The 26,221-nt window shown below is 38.9% G+C and overlaps 1 protein-coding gene and 1 non-coding gene across 5 annotated transcripts in view; one reads left to right on the top strand and one right to left on the bottom strand.

Moving 5' to 3' along the window:
- Positions 1-26,221, bottom strand: part of CORIN (corin, serine peptidase) — a 212,583-nt gene that overhangs the window by 33,566 nt on the left and 152,796 nt on the right. For 3 of the 4 annotated variants that reach the window (XM_066232658.1, XM_066232657.1, XM_066232661.1), the window contains 5 exons: positions 22,870-22,977; positions 14,318-14,549; positions 10,647-10,792; positions 9,497-9,604; positions 1,710-1,823 (listed from right to left, as the gene is read on the bottom strand). In XM_066232658.1, the coding sequence (XP_066088755.1) occupies positions 1,710-1,823; positions 9,497-9,604; positions 10,647-10,792; positions 14,318-14,549; positions 22,870-22,977 (708 nt within the window). The remainder of the gene's footprint in view (positions 1-1,709; positions 1,824-9,496; positions 9,605-10,646; positions 10,793-14,317; positions 14,550-22,869; positions 22,978-26,221) is intronic. The other variant, XM_066232660.1, reaches the window with a different exon arrangement.
- On the top strand, positions 24,147-24,274 carry LOC136307272 (small nucleolar RNA SNORA27). Its single transcript, XR_010725929.1, has one exon. It is a non-coding gene; the product is annotated as a small nucleolar RNA SNORA27 (small nucleolar RNA).

Below are 26,221 nucleotides of genomic sequence, written 5' to 3'. Positions count from 1 at the left end.
AGTGGGAACATGAGAAGAAGGAAAGATGAGGCCACTGAGGCCTCCAAACAGGTGACCAGAGGGACGAACGGAATCAGCACAACCTCATTGCAGGGATGTGAATCCATATACACCGCAAGCATGTAAAGAGAGCTACTAACTCCGAGTGACAAGGTCCTCTCGTTCTGATGATAGGGTTGAAAGTGGTACCCTGAGCAGCAGGAATAGCAAAAATTAGAGAACAGGGTTAAAATCTGAAGTGTCATGAGCAGAGCAGAGAAGATGAGCAGACCGAAGCCACCACAGGATGAAAGCCAGCTCTGTCCACATCTGTGGATAATGTCTATGTTTTCAGAATCTCTACTATTAAATGACTCTGAGTCACATCTAATTCCCTCCGAGGTTTCTAGTGAGACTCCTTGGTTGTTTACCCAGGTCTCATCTCCTCTCTTTCCCCTTTTTAAGGAATACTGATTCTGTTCACTGCCCTCCCACCACATAAACACATACACCAGCCCCAACTCCAAAGGAAGATCCTGACTAGTTTAAGTGGGACGTCGCATTTTTTTATCACTATTATTTTTTTTTCAGAGGATAGTTATTAGTCCAAGAGCAAACATGTGATACAAGATTAGGCTCTTGGCCTGGGGTTCTGTGGGTTGTATTCTGTCAGAGAGCTCCCGCCCCGACCTTGCCGGCCAGGCCATGTGCCCTAGCCTGGGGCAGAGGAATCAGCCTCTTCTTCCAACTGGTTCTCCCTACGGAGCTGCATTTCAGCAGTTTGGGTGAGCTCATTTCTGATCCACACAAAAGCTCCTGACTGTTAGCGGGGATCCTGCTCAAATTTGGCTAATCTGAGTGAACCCCTAACTGCTGATCGAGGATGAGAGCGAGGTTCTCATTCTCTCACACCGGATATGATCGAAGAAACATGGCATCTCAAGGACTCTTGACAGCCACCTCTGACCCTAGTGGGTGTCCGCCTGAGGTCAAGTTGAACTAAGAGAATCACAGAAGTGCTGAATTCTCACATCCAGACTAGAATCCCTCTTACACTTGACTTTTTCTATGATAATATGTCACATATAATAGATGATAATAAAAAACGCTAAGAATTTTTATTATTTAAATCGACTTTCTATAACTTGTAGTTATAGAAAGAGGCAGAATTTTTTTTCTGATTCTAAAAGAAGTGGCCATTTATTTAGAAATAGGAAATACCAAAAAACAAAAACAAACAAAAATTTAATAATCCCACCACCCAGAGATTATAATTGTAAATTATAATTTTTATTATGACCATCTGATCTTTTTCTATATGTGGGTATATGTACTTTCAAAATTCAAGATAATAGTATGCATAATACTTTATATATTTTTTATTTACCTAATGATATGTAATGAAACCAGGAGAAATTATTCTTCTAATTCGATTTAAAATTTTTGCATTTTTTTCATTTTCTGGTTGTATTTTATGTCCTCTATTTTTTGATATTTGTAGTATTTTAATTTTTTCCATGTTACAAACAATGCTAGGATAACATCACTGTGCATATATTTTATACATGTTTGTCTATTTGGCAGATATTCTTACAAGTAGAGTTTTGGTCAAAAAGCCTGAACATACTAAAAGCTTTTAATATATATTTCCTAGTTTCTAGTTTATATTCAAATGAGAGATAATTAGTGTTTAAAATAAAAGGTGTTGACAAAGTCATGTAAGGACTTACAGCAGTTTTTTTCGTCCATGTGATCAGGGCAGTCTGGAAAGCCATCACAGATGACTGTGCTCTTCAAACACTGTTTATTGGATGGACATTCCCAAAGATCTCTCTCTTTACAGCCTGGAGACAGAAGGAAAGGTCACGTGCAATAGATGTGGGCGGTGAAAATAAAGATTAATCTGATCGAGCAATGTAGAAAATTGACAACCTAAAGGCCTGATTTATTTTTTCTTAAAGGGTTTTGAATCTTGTATACCACAAAAAATACAATTTTGAAAGTAAAAATACTTAATCATCTCCATACTGCAACAGAAATTGCACAGCTCTGCTAAGAGAAGATCAACTGTGACAAAGGAAATGGGAAGGGGAATGAAAAAGCATTCATTACATTAGCATTCATCTTTAACTGTTCTTTTTGCTTTCTGAGTCAATTTGCCAATACAGAAGGCTCATTTATAATATGGAGAGTTATACTTTAAAGAAAATATTCCAAAACCTAGTGCTTTACATGCATATTATTTAAAAATGTAATTCCAGTCAACAAATGTAGAGCCATCTGTGTGCTTATCTCAAGAGGCTCCTCCTATGCCAAATACCTACAAAATCAGTTCAAGAGCCAGGTGTGATAGTCATTACTTACTTTAGTAATGTAGCCAGAAATCTAAGGTTGGAAACTTTAGGAAATGGACATAATTTACACCAGATCAAGACTAGCAGCTTGAACTATAATTTTGTCTATGAAATTGGAGCACTTTCAATGAATGTAATGCCATTCAAATTGAACGCAGTGCATTTCATACCTCCGCTGAAACATGCCAAGAGTCTAAAGTGTTCTTGTCACTCCAGGTAGAACCATGGCCCTCACCAGGCTGTGAGGTGCACAAAGAAAGAGACCACAGGCATTCATGTTTGGGTATCCTTCACCCATGCCTAGAATAGTGGCTAGCACTTGACAGGCCCTCAACACGCGTGTATTTTCTTTTCTTTTTCTTTTTTTTAAAAAAATTCATTTTAGAGAAGGGAGGGAGGGAGGAGAGAAAGAGAGAGACAGAGAGAAAGAGTGATAAGGGGGGGAGCAGGAAGCATCAACTCCCATATGTGCCTTGAACCCCAGCAATCCCAGGGTTTCAAACCAGTGACCTCAGTGTTCGAGGTCGACTCTGTATCCATGATACTACCTCAGGCCAACAAACGTATGTTTTAAATGGAACTTCATTTCATGTAAGGTACTGGAAAGATCATTTAGTTTAAGGTGAATAAAATGCAATGCACTGATCAAGTAAGTTTGTTTTTTAATGCTATTTCTCATCTGACCTAGTACAAATAATTCAGAGAAATGTCATAGATGATTGACCCAAGTTTCTTGAAATCCATTACAAAAACAAAACAAAACAAAATCTACTTTTTTCAAAATTATTATTAAAAAGTTATCAAAAGAAGTGACCAAAAGAGTATGTTTCACTACGAGCTAAAATTAGATTTAAAGTGTTTTAAACAAATAAAATGTTTCACCATTCAAAAATACAGGACATATATAATGAGAGGAGAGTCCTTTACTAGCTGTACATTTGGAACGGTATTAGACCCAGGGATGTCTATTTCAGGAACTCAGAGTGATATTATTTGGATTTTCAGCTAGCAGAGAATACAGACATTATCTGGAATGTTCTGACGATGATAGCCCCTGGGGTCCTTGAATATTTAAGGAGCCAGAGTCTGTCCTCATCGCCCAGCTCCTGCCACGTGGCACAGTATGCTAACTCTACTGGAGAGCAAGGGAAATCAAGAAAGAGGTCTCCACAGCCCCAGGGCGCCCACCAGCTCGCAGGGCTGCTCCTGTCATCACCGGCCCCACCATGTGCTAGGAGAGGATGAGAGAAAAGGCATGGGTCTTGCTGACTATTCACAGGTATCCTTCCTTTCAGTATGAAGAACAACTTGGACTATTGGAATGAGCTAATGAAAGACCACAAAGATAAATATCTTGAGACATAAGGCCTGCATCTCACAAAAAGTGATGACAATTAGAGACAACATTTATTATCCACGATAAACTTTAGATATGAATTTTTATTCTTATAAGAACACCACAATGTTAGTATCAGGATCACCATTTGACAAGCGAGATTTAGAAAAAAAAAATAAATGGTGAGAAATCCAACTTTATCAAGAAAGACCCAGTTGGGATCCAGGTAGAAGGCGTTCATTGCAGCCCTTCCCAAAATGGGACACGCAGTTTGCAGAAAGGGTGGCAGCGAGGGAAGCACAGCATTAGGGTCGGACATCTGGACTTGAATCCTAGTTCCATTCTCACTAGCTGTTGTGACTTTATTGAGTTACTTAACTTCTCTGAACCTCAGTTTTATATGTTTAAAATACTAATAATAATACCTGACACAAAGAGTTGCTATGAAGATTAAATCAGTGCTTGAAAGTATTAACTTACCCTTCTCTTTTCTTATAAATAAAAGTTTGGTGGCCTGATGCCTTCTTTGAAGAGTCATGGTAGAAAAAGTCAAGACATTCATCACATGGTAGAGAGTATTATCATTTTGGGATGAAATCACCCTCTCTTTAAAGTAAAAATTTTTGGTATAATAATGTTTTAAAGGTATGCTTTAAGAGGAAAAGGGCATGATTCCATTAAAAATCAAAAACAGGTAGGAATGGGATGTGATGTTTAATACATATATAGCTGGAAGTTATGAAACCAAGTAATCGTTGATGTTGACATAACCACCACCAGGCACGGAGAATGCCCATGCTCATTCATCAAGGCCACAGTGTGTTGCTGAAGTGACAGCCCAGCTTGCCCAGGACTTTCCAGATTTGAGCACTAAATGCTCCCTCATGCTCAGAATTTCCCCTTGGTCCAGGGCAAACTGGGTGGTTTGCCACCCTAGGTGTGTAAGCATTCTTCTGGGTCTTTGTTCTCATTTTCACAAAGCTCTGTGAAGCCAGGTTCTCAGACAGAAGCAGGTCCCACCTGAACTGCGGCACCTATTTTCAATACCAAAAACCGTGTCACTATAGGTAAAGGCAACACACCACCTTAAAGCAAATGCTCCTTGTACTGTCACAGTCTCTCAGCCCACTCATTTTAACTGCATGAAATAAAAACCAACAGGAAGAAGCTGGTTACAAAGGGAAGGAGGCAAGGTTCTGGGTCCTGAAGCTGAAGGAGGTTGGAACAGTCTAGAACTAGCTGTCTTGGATCCAACAACTTCTCCAGGAAGTGGCGTGGATGTGACCCCAGTGTGATCACAGAACCTGGAACAGTGAAGCTCGGCCCCTTCAGAGCATATGACCATGGGCAGTGGAGCTCCAGTCTCAAAGAATGGCTACAAAGGACTCTGCCCCAGTGTCTGCTGTGACAGCGCAGAAAGAAGACCTGACTCCCCACTAGACTGGTCATCAAGGGTAGCAACACCAGCGCACGTCAGAGAGCTCCCACCTTCAACTAAAGTCTGACCGGTCCTCACAAGTCTTGAGTCCCCTTCACTTTTAGGAGTACCATTCCCATGTCATTCTCTCCAACATATGCTGGCCTAGTACCTTAAAGAAGCATGATAAAGAAATGCGAAGGGTTTCAACTACAGGCAAGGGGCACCCACCCCTAAAACAAGTGCCACCTCCAGGACAAGGCAGCACCCTACTGCTTGTGTTGGCCAGATGAACCAGGGACTTTGCTCAGCCCGTGGTTTGGACACAACATGCCAGCTTGCTCTCCTCTGCCATGTAAACAAGATGTGGGTCTGCTAGAGACAAAACAAACTTGACAGAATGCCTTTCCTCAAGGAAGACGCCGGGGTGACCGTTGGGGAATCTCCTCCTGGATTTCCTAGCATCCTAGACGGTGAGTTCTTGGTTATTGCCCTCTGAGGACTGAATAAGGCATTATAAGCTTTCCAAACTGGGGGATAAATGAGGTGTTGTCTACATTTTATAGGTGAGGAACTGAAGCCCAGAGAAGTGAAGTGATGAGCCAAAAAGTCACACAGCCTCTAAGTGCAGAGTGAGAATTTAAATCCAAGTCAAGTCTATACAGAACACTCTACCAAATAGAATAATATATAGAGGGAAGGAGAATGTCTCTCCCTTAACATGGAAAAACTAAACCCTGCTGTCTGACTAGAGATTAATCCTGAAGGTTCAGCCTGAAAGCACATTTGTGAGTGTGTGACATGATATGAACAGAGTAATTCTCACTCTGTCATCTGCTAGTCACAGAGCAAGAAGTCAGCCTTTTCCACAAGTAGAGACAGAGAGCTATAAAGACACAGAGGCTTTAAAAAAAAAAAAAGGCCTTCTTTGTGAGAAGCTACACATACTAGAAAAAGTCCAAATGGATAGGGAAGTCTTTTGGAAAACTTTTAAAATCAAGCAGTAAAACCTACAAATCTAAGTCAAAGGCCTTTAAAACACAGCCTAAGGGGGTTTTGTCTCAAAGAAAAGATTACATTCTATTTATAGATTTTATTCTATTTGAGCCCAAGAGATCAAAGATACGTAATGAAATAATTTTTAATTATTTGAAGATAAACAGAAAAGCACATAACCACACTCAGGCCTTTGTATGCTGTCAGTCTTTCTCTCTATGGTGTAGATCAGGGGTCCCCAAACTACAGCCCGCGGGCCACATGCGGCCCCCTGAGGCCATTTATCCGGCCCCCACTGCACTTCTGGAAGAGGCACCTCTTTCATTGGTGGTCAGTGAGAGGAGCATAGTTCCCATTGAAATATTGGTCAGTTTGTTGATTTAAATTGACTTGTTCTTTATTTTAAATATTGTATTTGTTCCCGTTTTGTTTTTTTACTTTAAAATAAGATATGTGCAGTGTGCATAGGGATTTGTTCATAGTTTTTTTTATAGTACGGCCCTCCAACGGTCTGAGAGACAGTAAACTGGCCCCCTGTGTAAAAAGTTTGGGGACCCCTGGAGATGGTATTGAATATATACGGTGTATATGGGATAGAGATCAGTTAGGAATTGTGATGCTGTATTCATGTAATAAAGAGTTTTGTTTCTACAGTAGATAATAAAGGAAATGTTTTAGCCATATTCTCATAACTGCCCCATTGAGCAGACTGGCTGTTCACGTCAGGACTCCGATACCATCTGGTTCCTGCTGGTAGCTCACCCAAAGTGTGGGCATAGGTTTAGCAAAAGCTAACCTCAATCTCAAAAACTCAAGTCTATAATATGAACTCAGAAATATAATCCTATTGTTATTTTCCTTAGTTCTCTTTTGCTTTATGTCATTCAAGTTCATTTCTTTGCCCAGATCTTTGCCTTTATCTCCATTGCTTAGATATCAATTCTTAGAAAATATTAGATTGAAAAACAACTTGTGTCATGAAGTTGCTAGTCTTACAGACAGCTCCATCTATAAAGTCTATGTTCAATTAATGACTAATGTCAAACCACCAACCTTTAAGACAATGAAGTCTTCTGTATTGGCAGTTATGATTCTACAAGTTATCCCATTTTTTAGGCTTCTCTCCCATGAAGCAATTCTGAAATGATGTGTTCAGATTTACAAAATTCTTTCAACCATTTGCTGAGAACATTTCTAATACTGATGATTTTTCAACTGTTATTTACATTAGCAATCACACAATGAAAATGGTTTCAACAACAAATATTTACCACGAGAGGGTGGAGACTTCCAAACATAGTTCATTGCTAAATTCTACTGTATGTATTTTAAAGTGAATTTGTTAATGGTATGCTTTGGCAACAATGTTTCCCTGATGATGAGCCATAAAGACACAAAGCAGATTTCCAAAATATCAATTATTTTATGACTAAATTCAATAAGCCTTGCTTTGAGGGGAAACCCAATAATGTTGTTAGAAGTTCTGGGGGGACTGCAGATGGGAAAGAGCGAATAGTTAATTGTTACATTATTCAGTGAAGCCCAAGCATTTAAGTGCCTTCAACTCCACATTGGACAGGATAAATCAGAAAGACATGAAGCTTGGGGTGAAACCTAGCTTCTCCAGAGCTAGTGGTTGTATTACCGGATGCTAAGCCCAATCGGGCCCACGGAAACAGAGAGACAAACTGAGCAAGTAGGCAAAATAGGAATTGGACGACTTCCCAATAGCCCTCCTTTGAGCTTTCCTCCATGTGATTTCCTTATTTGATTTTGAGAGTCATGTCCTCCCAGAGCATCAGACATGCCCACTCAAATGTGTGCATATATCCCAAAGGGGAACATATGTCAATTTTCTATTATCAGTCATTTTGGAAAAGTAGTGAGAGTTATCTCATGACTTAATACCGCTGGAGCAATTAAGTAATACCACATGTATTAATTTCCTACCCACTTTTAACTTTCCTTAACTAGAGCTTTTAGTAGTATCATCAATATTTTGAGTATTTTTAGAGATTAGACAGTTGATTCTATCATTTTGGTTGTGTGATTAAACTGTCAATGAAAACTCAGTACTTACTTAGAAACTTGATATTTTAGGGTCTTTAAATCCTATAGTGCTTTGAATTTCTTTTTTTGCAGACTATATTCTAAAACTCAGATCTTTTAGTCTTGGAAGACTCTATTTTTAAACTAAACTTTTACATTTCCCAAATATTAGTACCCTACTGCAAATTTAGATCTATGTACCATGTAATCTCTTTGAATCATCTAAACTAATCCGTTTAAAATTGTATCTCATGCACTTAGCCAACAAATCCAATAGATTCTCAATGAATCACTTAAGGAATATTCAATGAGCTTTGATTTATTTCTCTACATAAAGACCACAAACAAGCAAGCAACAGTAACTTCTCAGAAGACCGTATGTTCCTTCTTAACAAAATTACCCTTGGACATTGCACCATTATTCTGACAGCTCTAATTTTCTAGAAGATGCACTTGTCCATATTTATAGAAACTGATAGGATTTCAGTTGATTGCTTGTGACATTTTATATACACCAGAAAGACAATGTTTACTACAGAAAATTTATTTTGGGGAGCGAGATAGTATTAATGCCTAAAAGGCCAAAAGAGTAAAACAATTTCAAAAGTTGTATTGCCTTATGTGCTTTTGAACACAAGAAATGTGTCAATTCTTTTTAAAGCAAAATAAGCTAAGTAATCATAACTAAACTGTCTTTGGATAGCCCTTCAACTGTTTTTGTTTTATTCCAGATTATTATTTAGTAAAAAGCATTGTCTGTTTTCTATTCCCTGACACATTCTGAGGTTATAAGTACAAAGGTTTACAGAGAAATAAAATGGGAATTCGTTCCACTTAAATTACTATTCACATTTCTGGCCTTTCCACTAGTGATTTTGGAGCTCAATGGTTGAAACGTCAGGAAGAGTTTTATCCTTTGCCAACAGAGACAAAATCAGAGAAGGCATAAAAATAAACCCCAATTAAATTTAGAAGTTGGAGCCGTGAGCTCTGTCTCTGTGAATCCAGATGCCTACTAACAACATGGGAATCAGATGCCAAGACACTATTATTGTGACTTTAAAATAGATGACAATTGATGTAAAATATCTAGTAATAAAAACTATTCCTTATTAGTGAAGTGCTTTCCCTTTTACTGAGTGTCTTCACATATATCATAAAGTTATAAATAAAAGTATAATTTAGAGGAAAACAACGGAGTTAACAGAAAAAACACATCAATTCATGCTTTGCCATTTGATAATTTAACAAGAAGATATATCAGCATTCAATCCTAATCATTACTTACAACCAACTTTTTAACACAGCCCCTTATCCTACCCAGTTGTTAGCATATTCAAGAGAAGTGCCATCTCACATGCATACCACAGTTTTCTTCATCACTGTCATCGTCACAGTCAGGCTCGCCGTCACATCTTCTGGAAGCCAGAACACACCGTCCTGAGCCACACTTGAAGTGACTAGGTGAGCATTCTGTTGAAAAAGAATGGGACATATCACTGACAATAAACAGAACACCCAGAACCACCAGCTACTTTATCCATTTATGTTGTCAAGGAGCTACTACTGAAGATAAGGCTGGTCCTCTGCTAAGCTGAGTTAACATGGCCTTCTGTCTGCTTATCAGCACCTTCCTCCTTCATCCACAGCATCACTTCTCCAGATAAGCTCTTCAGTGTCCTTATGCTATACAGTAATTAAGTATCTTCCTGAATGGACAACCTCACAATTGCTAGGACCCAAAATGTCCCATGGAGTCAATGTTTCTGACTACCCAGCTGCCCGTAACATGTCAGAGTTGTTCCCCACTCCCATTTTTCCACCTGGTAGACAGGCTCCCAATTCCATCTCTCTGCCTGAGGATCTTATATTGCTAGGATCTCGGGATGTTTTGCACTTGAAGGAACCAAGGCCTAACCATTATCTTCACAATCCCTAGGATATAAAAGCAGTATCCATATATAATGGTCTCTGTGAGTTAAATGTCGTTAAAATAAATACCTGTAATTAATATTAAATTCATCTCTGAAATTTATTTTTATTTTTAAATTTTATTTATTTATTTTTTAGCAAGAGAGAGAGAGACAGGAAGGGAAAGAGATGAGAAGCATCAACTTGTTGTTGTGGCACTTTAGTTGTTCATTGATTGCTTTCTCATATATGCCTTGACTGGGGGCTGCAGTAGAATCAATGACCCCTTGCTCAAGCCAGTGACCATGCTCTCAAGCCAATGACCTTGGAGTTTCGAACTTGGAACCTCAGTGTCCCAGAGTGATACTTTATCTACTCCGCCACCACAGGGCAGTCTGAAATTTATTTTGAAAACAAAGACTGTGTCTAACAGATGAGTACCAAATTCTTCAAAGCAATCAAGTTTGTAGATTTACTCACCTATGCAGCCTGATTGGCAACTAAATAGAAAAAATAAAACAGTACCAACAGAATGACTTCAAAAAAAGTAGCTAATACATTCATTCATATTAGATGCTCCACTGAAATTAATTTCAAAATTAACCTTCCACATCTTCATCTGGCATCAGGCAGGTCTGGTTGTCTGAATTTTCCTCTGGAAACTGATTGCAATCTGTGTCTTCAGGCCACTGTAGGCCCACGATCCCAAGAACAGACTCACAGTGCTCTTTGGAGTGTTCACACAGCGCTCTAAAAGACAAGAAAGACAAAACATTAGAAACAGAAATAACTACATCTGAGATGTAGGGTTTTAATACTGTGTGGGTGTGTTTGCTGTGTGTGTGTGTGTGTGTATCATTATATAGGGGCGGGCAAAGTAAGTTTACAGTTGTGAGTACATGAAACAGTTTATTCTTGTGTTATTATTTATTAATTATTATATCATTTTCCATTCAAACAACTCTAAACCTTTTTTTTTCCCACCCCTGGGTATCGATGCACATACAATAATAGGTATTTGGGAAACCAAAATGAATACAAACCCACAAAGAAAATACATTCAAGCAACATACTTTCACCAAAAGAAACATCACTGCAGGAACAGAAATAGAAATTTGTTTTGTTTTGTGTTCTATTGAAATATATTTGATATATAACAACACTGTATAAAGTTAATAAGAAAGCATGTTGATTTGATATGCTTATGTATTTATTGTAATAAAACTGCTGTTTTTGTTATAGTTAGCACCTCGTCATGTCATATAATTATCATTTTTTTGTGGTTGGGATAATTAAGATCTAGACTCTTCATAAATTTGATGACTACAACACAATATTGTTGTCTATATTCCCTAGACTGTGCATTAGATCTTCAGGACCTTTTAGTTTACGAGTTGCTAGTTTGTACCTTAAATAACATCCAGGGCACAGATTCCCTTTTCCATATGCCTTTCTCATTTTCTCTCCTTTTCTTAAAAGGCAGACACATTCTCTAACATATTAGTTCCAAGCTGGGAAGTCCTCAATATCAGTTTGGATAGTCTGCTGCCAACAATCATGGAATCCACACAGGCCCCTCTGCCTCAGAGGTCTCTATCTCCAGTGATATTCTTGTGTTGGCTATGTCAGCTCTTCCATGGGCCAAATTGGCTTACTCAAGGTATTCACTGCCTCCATTCTTTCAACGTAGACCAATATTATTGAAACGCTTGGTACTTCTTCCAAACCCATTTACGTTGAGCTCAAGTTGGTTAAAATAAAGTTTGTTGGGTTTTTGCAAAGAAAAAAATATTCTAAGCATTGTGTTAGGTACTTTCATTTGTGTTCTCATTTGTACCCAGAATATTTTATCAACATGTCTCATGAAAGATGTCTTTATTTCCTAGGGGAGGTGGGGAGGGGGAGGAGAATATGGTTTTGCTTCAATATATTACCAAGAAATTAGTTAAATAAAAAATTTTAAAAGTAGACACAACCAAAGTAAGTTCCTAGGCAAATTTCTTATCTCCTTTTAAATAAATTCTTACTTCTCAAAAGTTTCAAATTCAAAACTATAATTTCAACAAGGTAGAGAATGGTTTAGCTATCAAATTAGGAAGGTTCAGAGAAAGCTCTGTCTAGATTTAAGTCGGACAAGACAGAGCAAAAATTGATGCTGGTTTAGCTTAGAAATTTGCAGAAAAGACAAAGCCATGGCATTTCCATACCAGTTTTCCAAAACTAGGAAGTTTAATTGGTGTTTAATAACATTCTGTTGAATTGAACAGTTTGTCACAGATTTATTTTTAAAATGTTTATAATTCAATCGCTGCTATTTTAAATTAATCGTACAATACCTAATTTACATGAAAGACTGTACAGAGGCTGACTCTATCACTTATAGTACAATACGCAGCATGGGATCTGTCTGGTGGTAAGCCAAAGACAGCAGCCCTGATGGTAGGGACCTCCCTCAAAAGGTGATTTAGAGGATGAGATTGTAGAAGAACCTTGAAGTATTTAGCACATAGTATGGGGTTGATAATGTCAGACTTTTCTGACTCATAACTTAAAAACTAATTTTAAAATAAATAAACAGGTTTGACAAAAGCAACTATGTATTGCTTCATAAATATTAATATGTTCTTCTGGTTTAATATAAAAATTTTTTTTCTGTAAATAAATATAAAAATGTAAAATTCATTTTCATATCCACCAAAAATGAAAGATGTACATGTATAAACCTAAGAAACAGAACTAAAGTATCTAAAAGTTCCCAAAAATGTTGACTGAAAAATGTTTCAGAATCAGTCTCAACTTAGGCATTTTAATGTGAAAATTATAAATTATAAGTGAATGTAAATTTGTTCCAGAGAATACTTCATTAGGGAAATTGTTACATACATATGAAAATAAAGTCAAATACAAGAATGTTTTAAGTACTATGAAAAACAATTATTCACTATCATTGACCTTGCCTAGCAAAAGTGAAATAAGATTTACAATAAAATTTTAACATAACATTGCTAGGTATTTTATTAGCGATACTTTAAAAGAATTTAACATAAATTTTCAGAATTATGTTCGCCCAAGCCAATGTTAAGTTTTACTCTATTTGTATAAATTGTTCAGTTCCCCAAGTCATTTTGAAATTTTATTGTTTCCTGCCCCACTCTGTGGGTGCCCCTGCCTTGTCATCCAAAGGATACTCATTCTATAATTTATTGTTTTTCCATCTGTCCACCATATTGATATTATTGCTTTTTCTTAAACCTCTGAGTGACTTCTGATCCCAACATATGGTTTCCATAGTTACCACTCACATGTAGACAAGCACATCTGTAGATTCACCCCATGATAGAAAGTAGCACTGAAGAGAGCAGCAGCTCACCTCCAAACAGCCACCCTGTATGTATCCATCCTCTGACTACAGCCCTAGCACATGGTGTGGAAGAAGGACCAGACTGCTGTGAAGCAGTTGTGATCCTGTGCTATCATCAAAGCTATTGTTTGATCTGGGCTAACAATCAATTAGAAGCACTTCACATTTATGCACATTCATTTAATCTTACAACAACCATTACTATCCTGATTTTACAGGTCTTACCACAACCGTTACTATCCTGTTTTTACAGGCATGGGCACGAGGCTGGAGAAACTGAGGAACCTGTTTCAGGCTATACACCAGGCAGAGAAGAGCCAAAAGTTGAATCAGACAGTGGACTCCATAGCAATGCTCCTAACCCATAGGATATCACTCATATCTTAAGTCCATGCTGCACTCTTGTATTGTTGCCCCTTATTTCATTCAAGCAGGCAAACAATGGTCAGTGATGTCTGCCCCCTGCCCAACCTGTGAAGCTGGCATTGTGTCTCCTTCAGGCCACTCCTTGAGTAACATGTCTAACTTCTAACTGCTAGAAGAAGGCAGCAGTTTGAACACATCAACGTCGCAAGAGAAGGAGGCAGATACACTCTATTGTCTGCTAATTCATATCTTTAAAATTGCTTCTTGACCAACCAAAATGACACACATGTGATTTTATTTGATTAAAGTACAGAAATTAATATGAAAGGCAGTCAGTCATACCTCTCTTGTTTGGTACTTCAGAAATGAATTCTCATTCAATTATTCATTTCAGAATTCCTCCTTCTTGACCTTTTAAATATGTAATTTGTTAAATACAGAGCTCTTTAGCAAGATAGACAGTTTGTCTAAACTGAGACTGAATCTTCTTTCCCTTGCTTCTCCCTGAGGAAAAATGAGGATGTCTGGGAGAGATCCCACCATATTACCTGCAAGGGGGGATACGTTGGCTTGTATTCACATCACACTTCGGTACCAAGATGGTGCAGGCAAAGAACATGAGATATTTGTAACAGTTGGTTTGCACAAGTGCAGGGAAAAGAGAGGACTCCCAGCTGATGGATGCTTCCTTCTGAGTCCTGTGGCCAAGATAATTTGGATAATGTGTATGATTGTAAGGCAAATTCATGCAGAGTTCCAATGTAATTGGTTCACATTGACCTACCAAGAAAACACAAATACAGACACATACATATATTAATTTCACATGTGAAACAATTTCTTAAAAACTTACAACTTGAAGTCTATTGTACTCTTTCTACTTAAAGTAGCCAAGACTTGAATGTATATAACATTGTTATCAAAACTTAGATAATTTGGTTAATAAAGTGCCAAACCAAGATTCATTTCTGTATATGTGACTGCTAGCACAGTGCCCAGCATGGATGATTTAGAAAGCCTTTCTCATTTTTTTTCCCTTTCACTCAATTTATCTGAAAGTGGCTTTCTTTTATGATTCCTTTTACTCACTTTAATTTGTTTTCTTCTTCTGATTTATTCATTACTTCTAAACTAGTATGTTCCTCATCATCTTTACAACCATTAAGAAATACCCACAATGAATTTGGCAAAGTAGACAATTAAATGCTTTTTCTGTATTTTACTGTTGATGGTGGATTTAAATAGAAAGCAATAAGCTTTCAGGGGCAGAGGAGTCTGAGATCTGTCAGCTATCTTGTGGCAATGAGATAAAATCCTAACCTACTAGGTTGGCATCCAATGTTATTTCACACCAAACTTTCTACCCTCGTTGCCTATGATTATCCTGCCAGCAGTATTTCCTTGGAAACCAGATATTATAAGAATTGCATGCTTTCAGGAACCCTGTTAGCTCCCTTCTTACCCCTTTCTTTTCTTGATATACTTGCAATCATCCTTCAAATTTGGTCATGTTCCTAGCTGACAGGAACATATACCACCCACTGTCTGGAATAGTCTTTTCCCATCCTCTGCACCAAGCTAACTCCTCTTTAGTCTGCAGGACTCATCACAGACACCTCTTCCAGGAAGACTTCCCACACCCAGTCTGAGTTTCTGCTGCATGCCAGAGCATCTTGGACATGTTCTTGCTGTACCATTCATTGCCCTCTGCTGCCCTCCTTCCTTACTTGCTTATGCTACACAATTCAAAGCTTTTGAGAAATAAGACTGCATTTCTTAATCTCAAAATCAGCACCAAGGACAGTGCCAGAATGACAAAAGGAAAGGAGAGGGAGAAAGGGTGTGAGGAACTATCCTAGGCACTTAAAATGTAAAAATAATAATAATATATATATATATAGTCTCCACCATTGAGGCACTCCAAAATCTCCACAGAAACACATGCACGCTGGCAGCTGTAGTAGAACATGAACAGGCTGGAACAGCGGCAAAAAGCCCAGAGGGACAGGGTGGAGCAAGAGTGGCTTGGTAAGCTTTCCAAGGGTCTGAGCATTTGAGGAAATGCAGGAGAAAGACCCCCTGATCCCTCTCTGTCCACAGGAGATGTGCCAGAGATGAGAGAGGTAATCAGGCGAGTGTCTTCTCAAATCAGCCCCAGCTTACTAAAGACCAAAGTCTTATTAACAGTACAATAATTATTCCAATTAAATTTAATCATTTGACTAGGAAGTGGTATGCATGCAAATAGATTGACAAAGACTGGGGAGAAATATAGAAACAGCTCTGGGACTACATCTCAAAGAATTGGAGGGCTTTACAGAGATTATGTTGATAAGAAGCCCTACAACATGCCATGGCTAGCTGGCTTAGTGGTAGAGCATCGACCCAGCTTGTGGATGTCCCAGATTTCACGTTCAGTTAGGGAACACAGGAGAAGCACCCATCTGCTTCTCTACTCTCCCCTCTCGTTTCTCTCTCTTTCTCTCTCTCTTTTTCCCACTTGCGGCCATGGCTCTATTGGAGTGAGCTGGCCTCGGGCACTGAGGATGGCTCATGGCCTCTGCCTCGGGTGCTGAGAAGAGCTCAGTTGCTGAGCAATGGGGCAATGCCCCAGATGGGCAAAGCATCGCCCCCTAGTGGGCTTTCTGGATGGATCCCTTTGGGGGCGCATGAGGGAGTCTTGTCTCTGTCTTTCCTCCTCTCACTAAATTAAAAACAAAGGGGGTGGGGAAGGAAGCCTGGCATTATATAGAAAGCCTATGGACAAAATGTAACAAGACTCTCAGTTTATGGGGGAAGACGTGACACTGTCAAGTTGGCACATTCTTGAGGATGAGTACAGGGCAGAAGAAAGAGAAAGAACAGAGAGTACAGCATAGAAAATACCATCAATAATATTCTAATAACTATGTATGGTGCAAGGTAGGCACTGGAAATATTGGGGGGGAAACTTTGTAAAGTATATAATTGCCTAATCACTGGGCTGTATACCTGAAACTAACACAAAATAATATCAAATGTAAACTGTAATTGGAAAAAAAACTAAAAAATAAAGAAACAGAGAGAGTACGGGATTGTTTCAGTTTATCATTGCATTTGATTTATGAAACAAAGAATATTTTCATATTGCGACTTCAAATTATTTGAAAAATAAATATTTCTCTTAACAACAGAAACAAAAGAAAGATGCATAAGGTAAACGTTCATCATCTCTCCACCCCCGTTCTCTCACTTCCTTTCAAGCAGCAGATGAGTTTGAATCCTGCCCTGCTTCTCACTGCCCAGACCCACACACACAAGCCTTTGCACACAGGGACAGGATGTACTGGTTTTGCCAAAGTAGAATTGTACTCTTCCTATTACTCAACTTGCTGTTGCTTAATTATTTGTCATGACCATTTCCAAGTCAGTAGCTGCAGCTCAATTCTCTATATTTCTTATTTAAAAAATATACATATAATCTCACAAAAGTGGGACCATTCCCACGCAGACTTTTGGTGCAGGCTCTTTTTCCTTGTCTACGCCTTTCCCTCTCTTCCTCTACCACCCTAACAAGTTTTAACTTCTTATCAGTGTGATTCATTTAATGGATTAATAGATATATCACAAAGATAATTTTTGGAGGTGGGGAACTTATCACTTTTGATCTGGGATAAGATATAACATTTAGGTGTTACAGAACCAAGGGGAGGCATGAATTAAGTTATGACCATGTATTATTCTGGAGCTCTTTATTGAATGTGGTAAGATTGATTGAAACTCATGATTTATGCCTTCATAAGACATTCTTCGCAGAGTGCTAAGCAAGAGAACCTCTCTCGTGAGAGTTCTGCCAACCTCAAATTCTATGATTTATGATATCAATAAGCTTTTTTTTAAAAAAAAATCAAGTTAGACTCACACACTAGCCTGATTTTCTATAGCCACTAGAGGGCAGTCACGTCACAAACATGTAAGGATGTTCAAATGTCACTGGACTGCAATGTGAGTTTGATGAAGTGCCTACCACGGTATCCTGAACGGAAATGAGATTTAATGAATACGTGCTAGAAAAAAAAATAGTCCTGTTGCACTCGCACTGATATTTCACCTTCCAAAATGTGAAAAAGATTTATTAAACTCAACCTAAAGATGGGATTGTTAACTAAATGATGTTACATCCTTGTTGTAATGCAATTCTCTGATGCTACTGGAAATCATGTGTAAATGATGGTTATTTACGTGAGAAAATGTCACTTTTCAACACCCATTGTATATATATAATATTCCAAAATTTATCCTTGCCTCAGACTCTAAATCTATCATTATCACTTATTGAGATATAGTGTACTTATTATATTAGTTACAAGTGTACAGCATAATGAATCAACATATGTACATTATTATTCTTAATAGTTCAATGAGTTATTATAATATGAACACCCTTGTGACTTCCACCCAGGTCAAGGAGTTGAACTTTGCCAGGCATCCTCTTCATATACCCTGTCTTATATTAACCTTCTTTTCTCCCCTCAAACTTAACTACTGAGTTGAAGAGTTATCGCTTCCTTGATCTTTATTACCTAAGTGTGCACCACTCCTGGTTATCACATTTTAGGATTTCGCTTTCTAAAAAATGTGTTTGTCTTTTAAGTCACTTAAAATACCTGGGTTCCCCTCCATGCCCTTATTTTTCCTTATAGCTTAGCTCAGGTATGGCCAACAGTTTTTGTCCCCGGGCCAGATAAGAAAGAAAACTTTTTCACAGGCCGGACAAAATATTAAAATTAAAATGTTAAATACAAAATAAAAAATGTTAAATACAAAAATGATTCATTTAAGTAAACAAAATTTTATTATGTAATTTGTTTATGAATAAATGTAGGTAATTTAGTACAACAAATTAACAAAAAAACTAATGTGACGTGTTGAGGTGCTTTGCATCGCCTATTATTTTTTAATATCTGGCTCTATACTTGTAGTAGCTCTTCTTAACAAGCCTCCAAATGTAAATCATTCAATCTTGATCTTGTACTTTTATTTAGATTCATTAAAGAAAAAGTTTGTTCACCAATATAAGTTGAGCTGAAGATTACTAAATATTCCTTGGCAAGTTTTTTTAAATTTCCTTGGCATATTTTCTATTATTCAATTGCTTATAAAATTGCACAGATGTGTACAAAAGTTGTAAATCTTTATAATGAAATTTTTTAAAAAAATAAGTATCGCGAATCCATTCCACCAATTATTGGAAGTTAACCCTAGCCTATAGTCACATGCGGAATTCTTTTCCGCGTATCACTATCTTCTTAAAAATCTCGTTTTCCAATAATCAAAGACGCTTCCAGTTCTGAGTAGCTGAGATTTTAACTTTCATTGTTGTACAATGGTTAGATATCGTAGTTTATGTATAACGATTTAATAGTACCACTTATTTCATTTCCACAGTGCATCGTGCGGAGAATATTAAAAATTTAATCGTGGGCCGCATAAACTCATTACGTGGCCCAGATCCGGCCCGCGGGCCGTATGTTGTCCATGCCTGGCTTAGCTACTGGAAAACCCAGAGTCTGGGCTGTAGAGGGTGCCAGGTGTGATGCTTGCACAGGTTTGGTGAAGTTAAACATGTCCCTGAGCACTGATGGCTGAACACAGACACAGAGGCCTGGTTGGCTTACATCCCTTCGGCAAGAGGTGCTGTGGTGTTCTTTCATCAGAAGACATGGGTCTGAGCCTTCTTTTTGTGACATCTGCAGCTGTGGATGCTCAGTGGCTTGACCCATTCAATCACTGTGTTACCAGATAGGAAGATTCTAATTTGATCATTTATCTTTCATTTACTGATTGGGAATGCTCTCACAGAGGGCTCATCCCTCTCATCTACTATTTGCTCCGTAGGACTCAAGTTCCTATCTATTACGGTATTTGGCTTTTTACTGCCCACCATACTCCCTATTCCTTCCAACTAGAGATTGCAAAGACAGGGCAGAAAACTGAGAGACCTTGGCAAATTATTTCAAAAGCAAAGCTGTTCATTTCTTCCTTAGTGTTGAAGGTGAAAATGTATGAGTAGACACATAGAACTAAAGGTTGGTGGAACAGTTTGGGAAAATTTGGGAGAGTCCCTGAGGCATGGAGTCACGCCTGGCTGCATACAACCACGGCGGTCAAGGGAGCAGAGAGCAGGGAGCAGAATGTGCCCACAGGATGCTCTTCCCACCAGCTTGCCCAGATGGCTGTATTGCACACAACAAGGCAAAAGTGATGGGTCAGTCCCTCCACACCAGAGGCAAGCATACGGCTGTATTTCACCTCCCAGCAGGGCACAAAGATGGTAAAGATTCTGGACTATGAGTAGATGCAGTGATGCTGTGATACTCCAAGCCTATCAGTACGCTGTGTTATCGGAGATGTGGCTGTAAGATTTTTTTTTTTAATTGTAGGCATTTCTGGGAATTTGTAATAAGCCATGCACATTTTAAAAAAAATTATTAAGATTTTTTCACACTCAGTTTAGGAAATGTCACATTCCCCTGAAGTCCAGTCATAAACAGGCCACTGAAGCCATAATTCTCAACCTTGGCTGAATATTGGAGTCCCCTGGGAATTTTAAAAACACTGATGCTTGGGGTCCCACCCAGTTTATCTTCAAGGACCAGAAGGAAGTTGTATCATATTTTATGGGATGGCAAGAAGCAGTGTTGTCAAGGACTAGAATCTTAGCAACTCTGGTGACACACTAACTCCAGTAGACCGAATACCCACCTTCTCCAAATTCATGTCCTCAACTGGAAGGAAGCCGAAGAAAGTGAGTTCTATGCGGTTGTGTCTCAGAAGCTAATACTAGCCTCCCTAGTGATACAGATCTTCAAATAATTAATCACATTTTCAAGTGCATAAAGAGTTTTCTGAGAGACTACCAGTCCATCTTTACAGAAAACCAAGCTCTTTGAAAAATAAAGAATAATATCTTTCCTCTCAACTGTAAGTTAGGCATATACACTGATTTTAATAACACGGAAGAAATGGGGACGAGTAACTAGCCCAGTGCCCAGCACTCAGAAGATGGGATGTCTGGGCCAATACAGAGAGAACCAGGAAAGAATGTCTATGGAGAATGAGGAAGCTGAGGAGACAGTGAGACACTAGGGAAACTGCTGGAGTGTATTTGAAGGATACAAAGAGAAATCTAAAGTAGTCCGTGTGAGTGGGAAGACGGCAGTGTGTTCTCCCACACTGAAAAGTCATCTGTGGGGAGGCTGGGACACCGTCATTCTCCGTCACCATCAGAGTGCCTGGTGTCTGCTCCAGTTCCTGGGCCTTTGCACACAGGCCACGAGTATCGGCCACATGTGTACACCAGAGCTATCTGGTGCCCTTTCTACAACTTCTCTTTTTGACAGATAACATCTTTAATAATTTTTAATTTTGAAACATTTCAAATATAGAGAAAATAAGATAACATACTCTTCACCAAAATTTGACACAGGCTAGCATTGCTCTTTTGACTTTTTTTTTTTTAGTCTAACAATAAGTGCCATTCCATGTCAGACAACGCCCAAAGCTTTAATAATAAACACATCGTTGAGATGATACCATCACTGTTCAAAATTACGCAGGTCAAGTTCAAGGTAAAGTAAAGAAATGGTTCTGAGAAAGTTCTGGAGCAGGTTGGGAGATAACACAAGTGAATCAATGGACCCAGAACATACACAAATACATATATACATATACATATAGACAGAAATACATATACATACATTTACATACACTTATATGTATGTGTACATACCCACATGTACATGTGCACAAACATATATGCACACATATGCATATAGTTAAATAGTTCAGAGTGAGTAACATGGCAGTGGGTCTTAGTGGTCAGACTAATATGTGTCTGCACTGTTCTCTCATATGGGAAATGGAAGAGGGCTGGCTATTGTGTTTCAGACAATTATTTAGTGCTCCTAAAAATAAAAACTCACCAAGCATCTGAGATCTTACTCCCTAGCATAAGTCATCAATTTTAGCTCAAAAAACCTCTTATAAAATTTTTGTTAAAGAAAAGGAAGTAAAAAGTCCTGTCAGACTGGCCTTTCAGCGGCTGCCTCCCTCAAATTCCTTCCCAGCTCGCTGTTTGTCCCTTAAGACTCCCTCATGGTGACAGGGCAGCCCAGGTTGACCCAGAAATCTTTATATGGACCCAGTAAGCTCCACATTGACCCAGAAAGTCGCCAAGGAAAACCAGGACCCTAATACTGCTGCAAAGGCAAGGACCCAGACTTGTAAGCCTTTCGACTTCCCAGCTTCCATGGGCTTCAACTAAGAGGATATGTGTTTTGTTTTGTTTTTTAAAAAGTCACTTTCTTGCCAACTGAAAGCTGACAGACCTGCTTCTAAATTTCAAGCCCCAATTTAAAGGTGAGGCCAAAAATTAATAATAAAAAGTGAAAGAAGTAAAGATCAGAATCAGAGCCTTTCTGATTCATTTTCAGTGTCCCGAGAGGATCTGCATGGCCCCCGTGCCGCCCGCCCGTCTGGGTCCCTCAGTAGTTCCCTTCCTGAGAACCAGGGGCGGAGGGCTCCCCACTTACGCCATGTGGAGTGGTTCCATTGTCACCAAAACTCATTAACATAATGGCTGCAAGATCATTATAAGTAGGCAAAATTGGGAATAAATTTTATTAAAACAACAGACAGCCAAAGCTGTATGTGGCTGTGTAGCTAAACTTCCCATTTGCTTCTTGGATAAAGTTTCTATTTTTGAAGTTGAGCTTTAAAAAGGAAGAAAGATAGCATCTGCCTGCAGATGGAGCCAAGAGAATAACATATAGAAGCTCATGTTGAGTTTAAAGTAATGGTAATCATATTAAGCAATGCGGATTGATGGCCCATTCACAGTGACACATTTGTTTCTTATTTCAGTTCATGAAGACCATTTTGTCTCTTGTCTGCTACCACATGCAAACTTTGGAAAAGAAAAAGAAAATAGATACATATCTTTTTAGAGGGACTCCAGACTTCAGAATTTCAATGTCAATGCAAAAAAAAAAAAAAAAAAAAAAAGAAGCTGAATGCACATCCTGACACAGGGATCGCATTGGTCAGCTGCTGTACTTACTACAGTTATTCAGACTGTTGTTGGGGTCACAAAGGGGGCTACCACCACATGAATCAAGGCAGGAATTGTAGAGGCATGTTTGGTCGCCTTCTGGACATGGAGTCTGACCTACAGAGGGGGAAAGGCACATTCGCTTTCATCATCTGTGAATTCTTGACACCGGGATCTAAAGGATTGAGAATGCCTGGTGGAGCTGGGGAATGACACAACTTTAATTCTTCTCCAATTTCTCCAAAATATATTGAACACATGCTGAATAGGTATTTTCTGAATTAATTTTCCCAGTAACTAACTACAATACAGTTCTTCCAAAAAAATTCTGTAGGAATGAAGAAATAAGAGGTAATGTAACCCCCCCCCAAAAAAAAGAAAAAAAGCAGGTGGTTGCTGCTCTTAATGAAAAAAAGAGATAGTATTTTATATTTACATGGGTGCATATACTTGATTACAAAATAAAATTTAAGCAATCTGAGGAATAGGCCAATATAAAGGATCCTGAAGTTTACTTTTAAGACTCATTTGCTACCAATTTTAGTCTTCCCTCTAAAAGAAAATGTTTCTCCTGTCACCTTAATGAATTCAATTCAAAAAGAAATAAAATACTGTAAAACATTTCTTCTAATAATAAGTAGGCCATCAACACCAACACAATAAGGATACTATATCATGGTCCAAGTCTTATGCAGCTGTTATCCATATTTTCTGTTGTCCTCAGAAAGTATGACTGGCCTAGTTGTGATGACCTGAGAATTGGGTTTCCTGTTTCCAAATGAATGACAACAGTAACGTTAGCCTAATGGCTTTTCCTTAAGGTACGCAGAGAGGAAACTGGTATTCCCATTGATTTCCTGATCATTTGTAGATTAAATGAAAAAGGTAATAAATTACTGCCCATTCTCTTTCCAGCTCTCCTCCATTAAATGCAATTACTTTCAGAAAAGTCATCTAGAATCTAGAAAATCTCTCAAGGCATTTTTAACTATAAATGCTAGTATGAGGACACGATCATTCTTATCTATAATTCTAAGACAATGTGTGTCATATTGGACTCTTTCTCCTTTCCAGCGCCATTCCCGTACAATACGTCATAGCCTTGCAGAGAAGAGATGTCACTTTTTGTTTAAAATTGTCAGTAGAGTCAAACTTTTTTTTGCAAGGTTAAGCCAGGTTAATTTCCATGAGTTCAGTCTCTTCAAGAAATTTTATTAAGACAATATGCATTCATTATTTCAGTGCTTAAATGCCCACTGTGTACAAACTTATATGACAAGTAAGGCATTGGGCGTTAAAAGATAAAAACGGGACTTGTGTCTTTATTAGTCATTCAAGTGGGGCAAAGGAAATAATCCTTTTAAAACTCTAGCAAACTGAGTGTTTGTCTTGCATTCTGTCAGAGGAAACAAATTGAAAAGAAAAAAAAAAGATAAAAACGGGGTATAGTTTATATTCTAATTTGGGACAGCGTCATGAACAGAACCCTACAACGCCGTGTGATCTTCACTTTACTGAAAGTACACAGGAGGAGCAGTGGAAGCAAACGAGGGCTGTAAGGGCAAAAGGGGGTAAGTCAGGCTAAGAGGGAAGGGTGGCTTTCTCAGGGTGGCTTTGCAGAATATGCAAAGGCCTGGGGTGGGCACGGGCAGAGGCTGGAGTCACTGGAGCCTAAGGGAGACTAGGCGGGAAGGCTGCGAGCCCAGCCCCAGGGCCGTGAAGGCCTAAGTTATCAATAGGACCAAAGCCCTGGGAGAAGCGGCCCCTTCCCTCCTCCCCAGCCCTGTCCCACAGAGCCGGCCTGCAATCACTGTTGACAATTATTCTGTAGTCTCAAGCTCCTCTTCACTCTCAGCGCTAATCCAGGACCCCAAACATGTTCCCCAGGACTTCCCTCCTTGGGACTTCCGGCCTACAGGTTCCCTGTTTCTGAAATGCTTTCTCCAGTCCCACACTTTTTGTCCACTCCACTCATTCCTCAGATCTTAGGTCTGCTATCTCTTCCTCAGAGAAGCTTCCCTGAGGCCCTCTGCCAGGGCATCAGCCCATATGTGGTCTCCGCGTACCCTGACGTTTACCCATGGCGTCACTTCATGGTTAGACACTGACCTGCATGATTATTGGTATTACATCTATCTCCCCCAAGGGCCTGAAAGCTGGTTTGCGTGCCACTAAATTCCCAGTGGTTGGCCAAATATTAGCACCACAATACACATTAATTGAGATTAATTTATTAGAGTAGATAATATAAAGATGCTAAAGTTTTACTTTTTGATTGATTGATTTTTCATATTTTTCTGAAGTGAGAAGCAGGGAGGCAGAGAGACAGACTCCCGCATGCACCTAACTGGGATCCACCCGGCATGCCCACCAGGGGGCGATGCTCTGCCCATCTGGGGCGTTGCTCCATTGTAACTGGAGCCATTCTATTGCCTGAGGAGAAGCCATGAAGCCATCCTCAGAGCCCGGGCCAACTTTGCTCCAATGGAGCCTTGGCTGTGGGAGCAGGAGAGAGAGAGAGAGAGAAAGGAGAAGGGGAAAGGTCGAGAAGCAGATAGGCACTTCTCCTGTGTGCCCTGGCCAGGAATCGAATCTGGTACTTCCACATGCCAGGCTGGTGCTCTACCACTGAGCCAACCAGTCAGGGCCTTTTTGATTTATTTTATCATGTGACTTTCTTGCTTCTCACACCTTCAAGGAAATAACTTACAAATTCTGTCATTGCATAGTAAAGAATCCAAAACTATTTTAAACAGAGTTGACTTATGTAGGAACAAGGAATCATTTGCTCCAAAGACAGGTTCTTGGTTGATATACACACTCATGCTTAGAAAAGAACTTCTTTCTGAATTTTAAAATTGATAAAACTTAGCATTCCTTATGTATTTTTAATGTAATAAGTCTATGATTAGAAGGCTCTCCCTTTAGGTCTGAAATGTTTTTTCTTACTAAACTTATTCTAATGATCTGTATTTATTATTATAAAACTAATTTAGCTATAGGTGACCAATATCATTAGCTGGTGATAGATATAAATAGCCCAAGACATGCTTTAACATAAAGGTCATGTAATAATAGCAAACATTAATTGAGTTCTCACCACGTGCCAAATCTACAAAGTAGTCATCATTATTCTGAGACAGAAACTGAGACATAAGAGATTAAGTAACTGACCTAAAGTCAACCAGATAGAAGGTAACAGAGCTGGGGCTTGACCCAGACAGCTGAATGACAATACCATATTCTTAAAAACTGGGCTGTGATGGTCACTAATACAAAATGTAGTGATTTTAAAGTCTAGGAATATTTTTTTTAAGTGAGAAGAGGGGAGAGAGTGAGACAGACTTCTGCATGTGCCCCA

The sequence above is a fragment of the Saccopteryx bilineata genome, chromosome 5 (assembly GCF_036850765.1).
Source record: "Saccopteryx bilineata isolate mSacBil1 chromosome 5, mSacBil1_pri_phased_curated, whole genome shotgun sequence".
NCBI classification, from domain to species: domain Eukaryota; kingdom Metazoa; phylum Chordata; class Mammalia; order Chiroptera; family Emballonuridae; genus Saccopteryx; species Saccopteryx bilineata.
The sequence above is the reverse complement of the archived record's forward strand: the minus strand, read 5'-3'. Positions and strand labels throughout refer to the sequence as shown.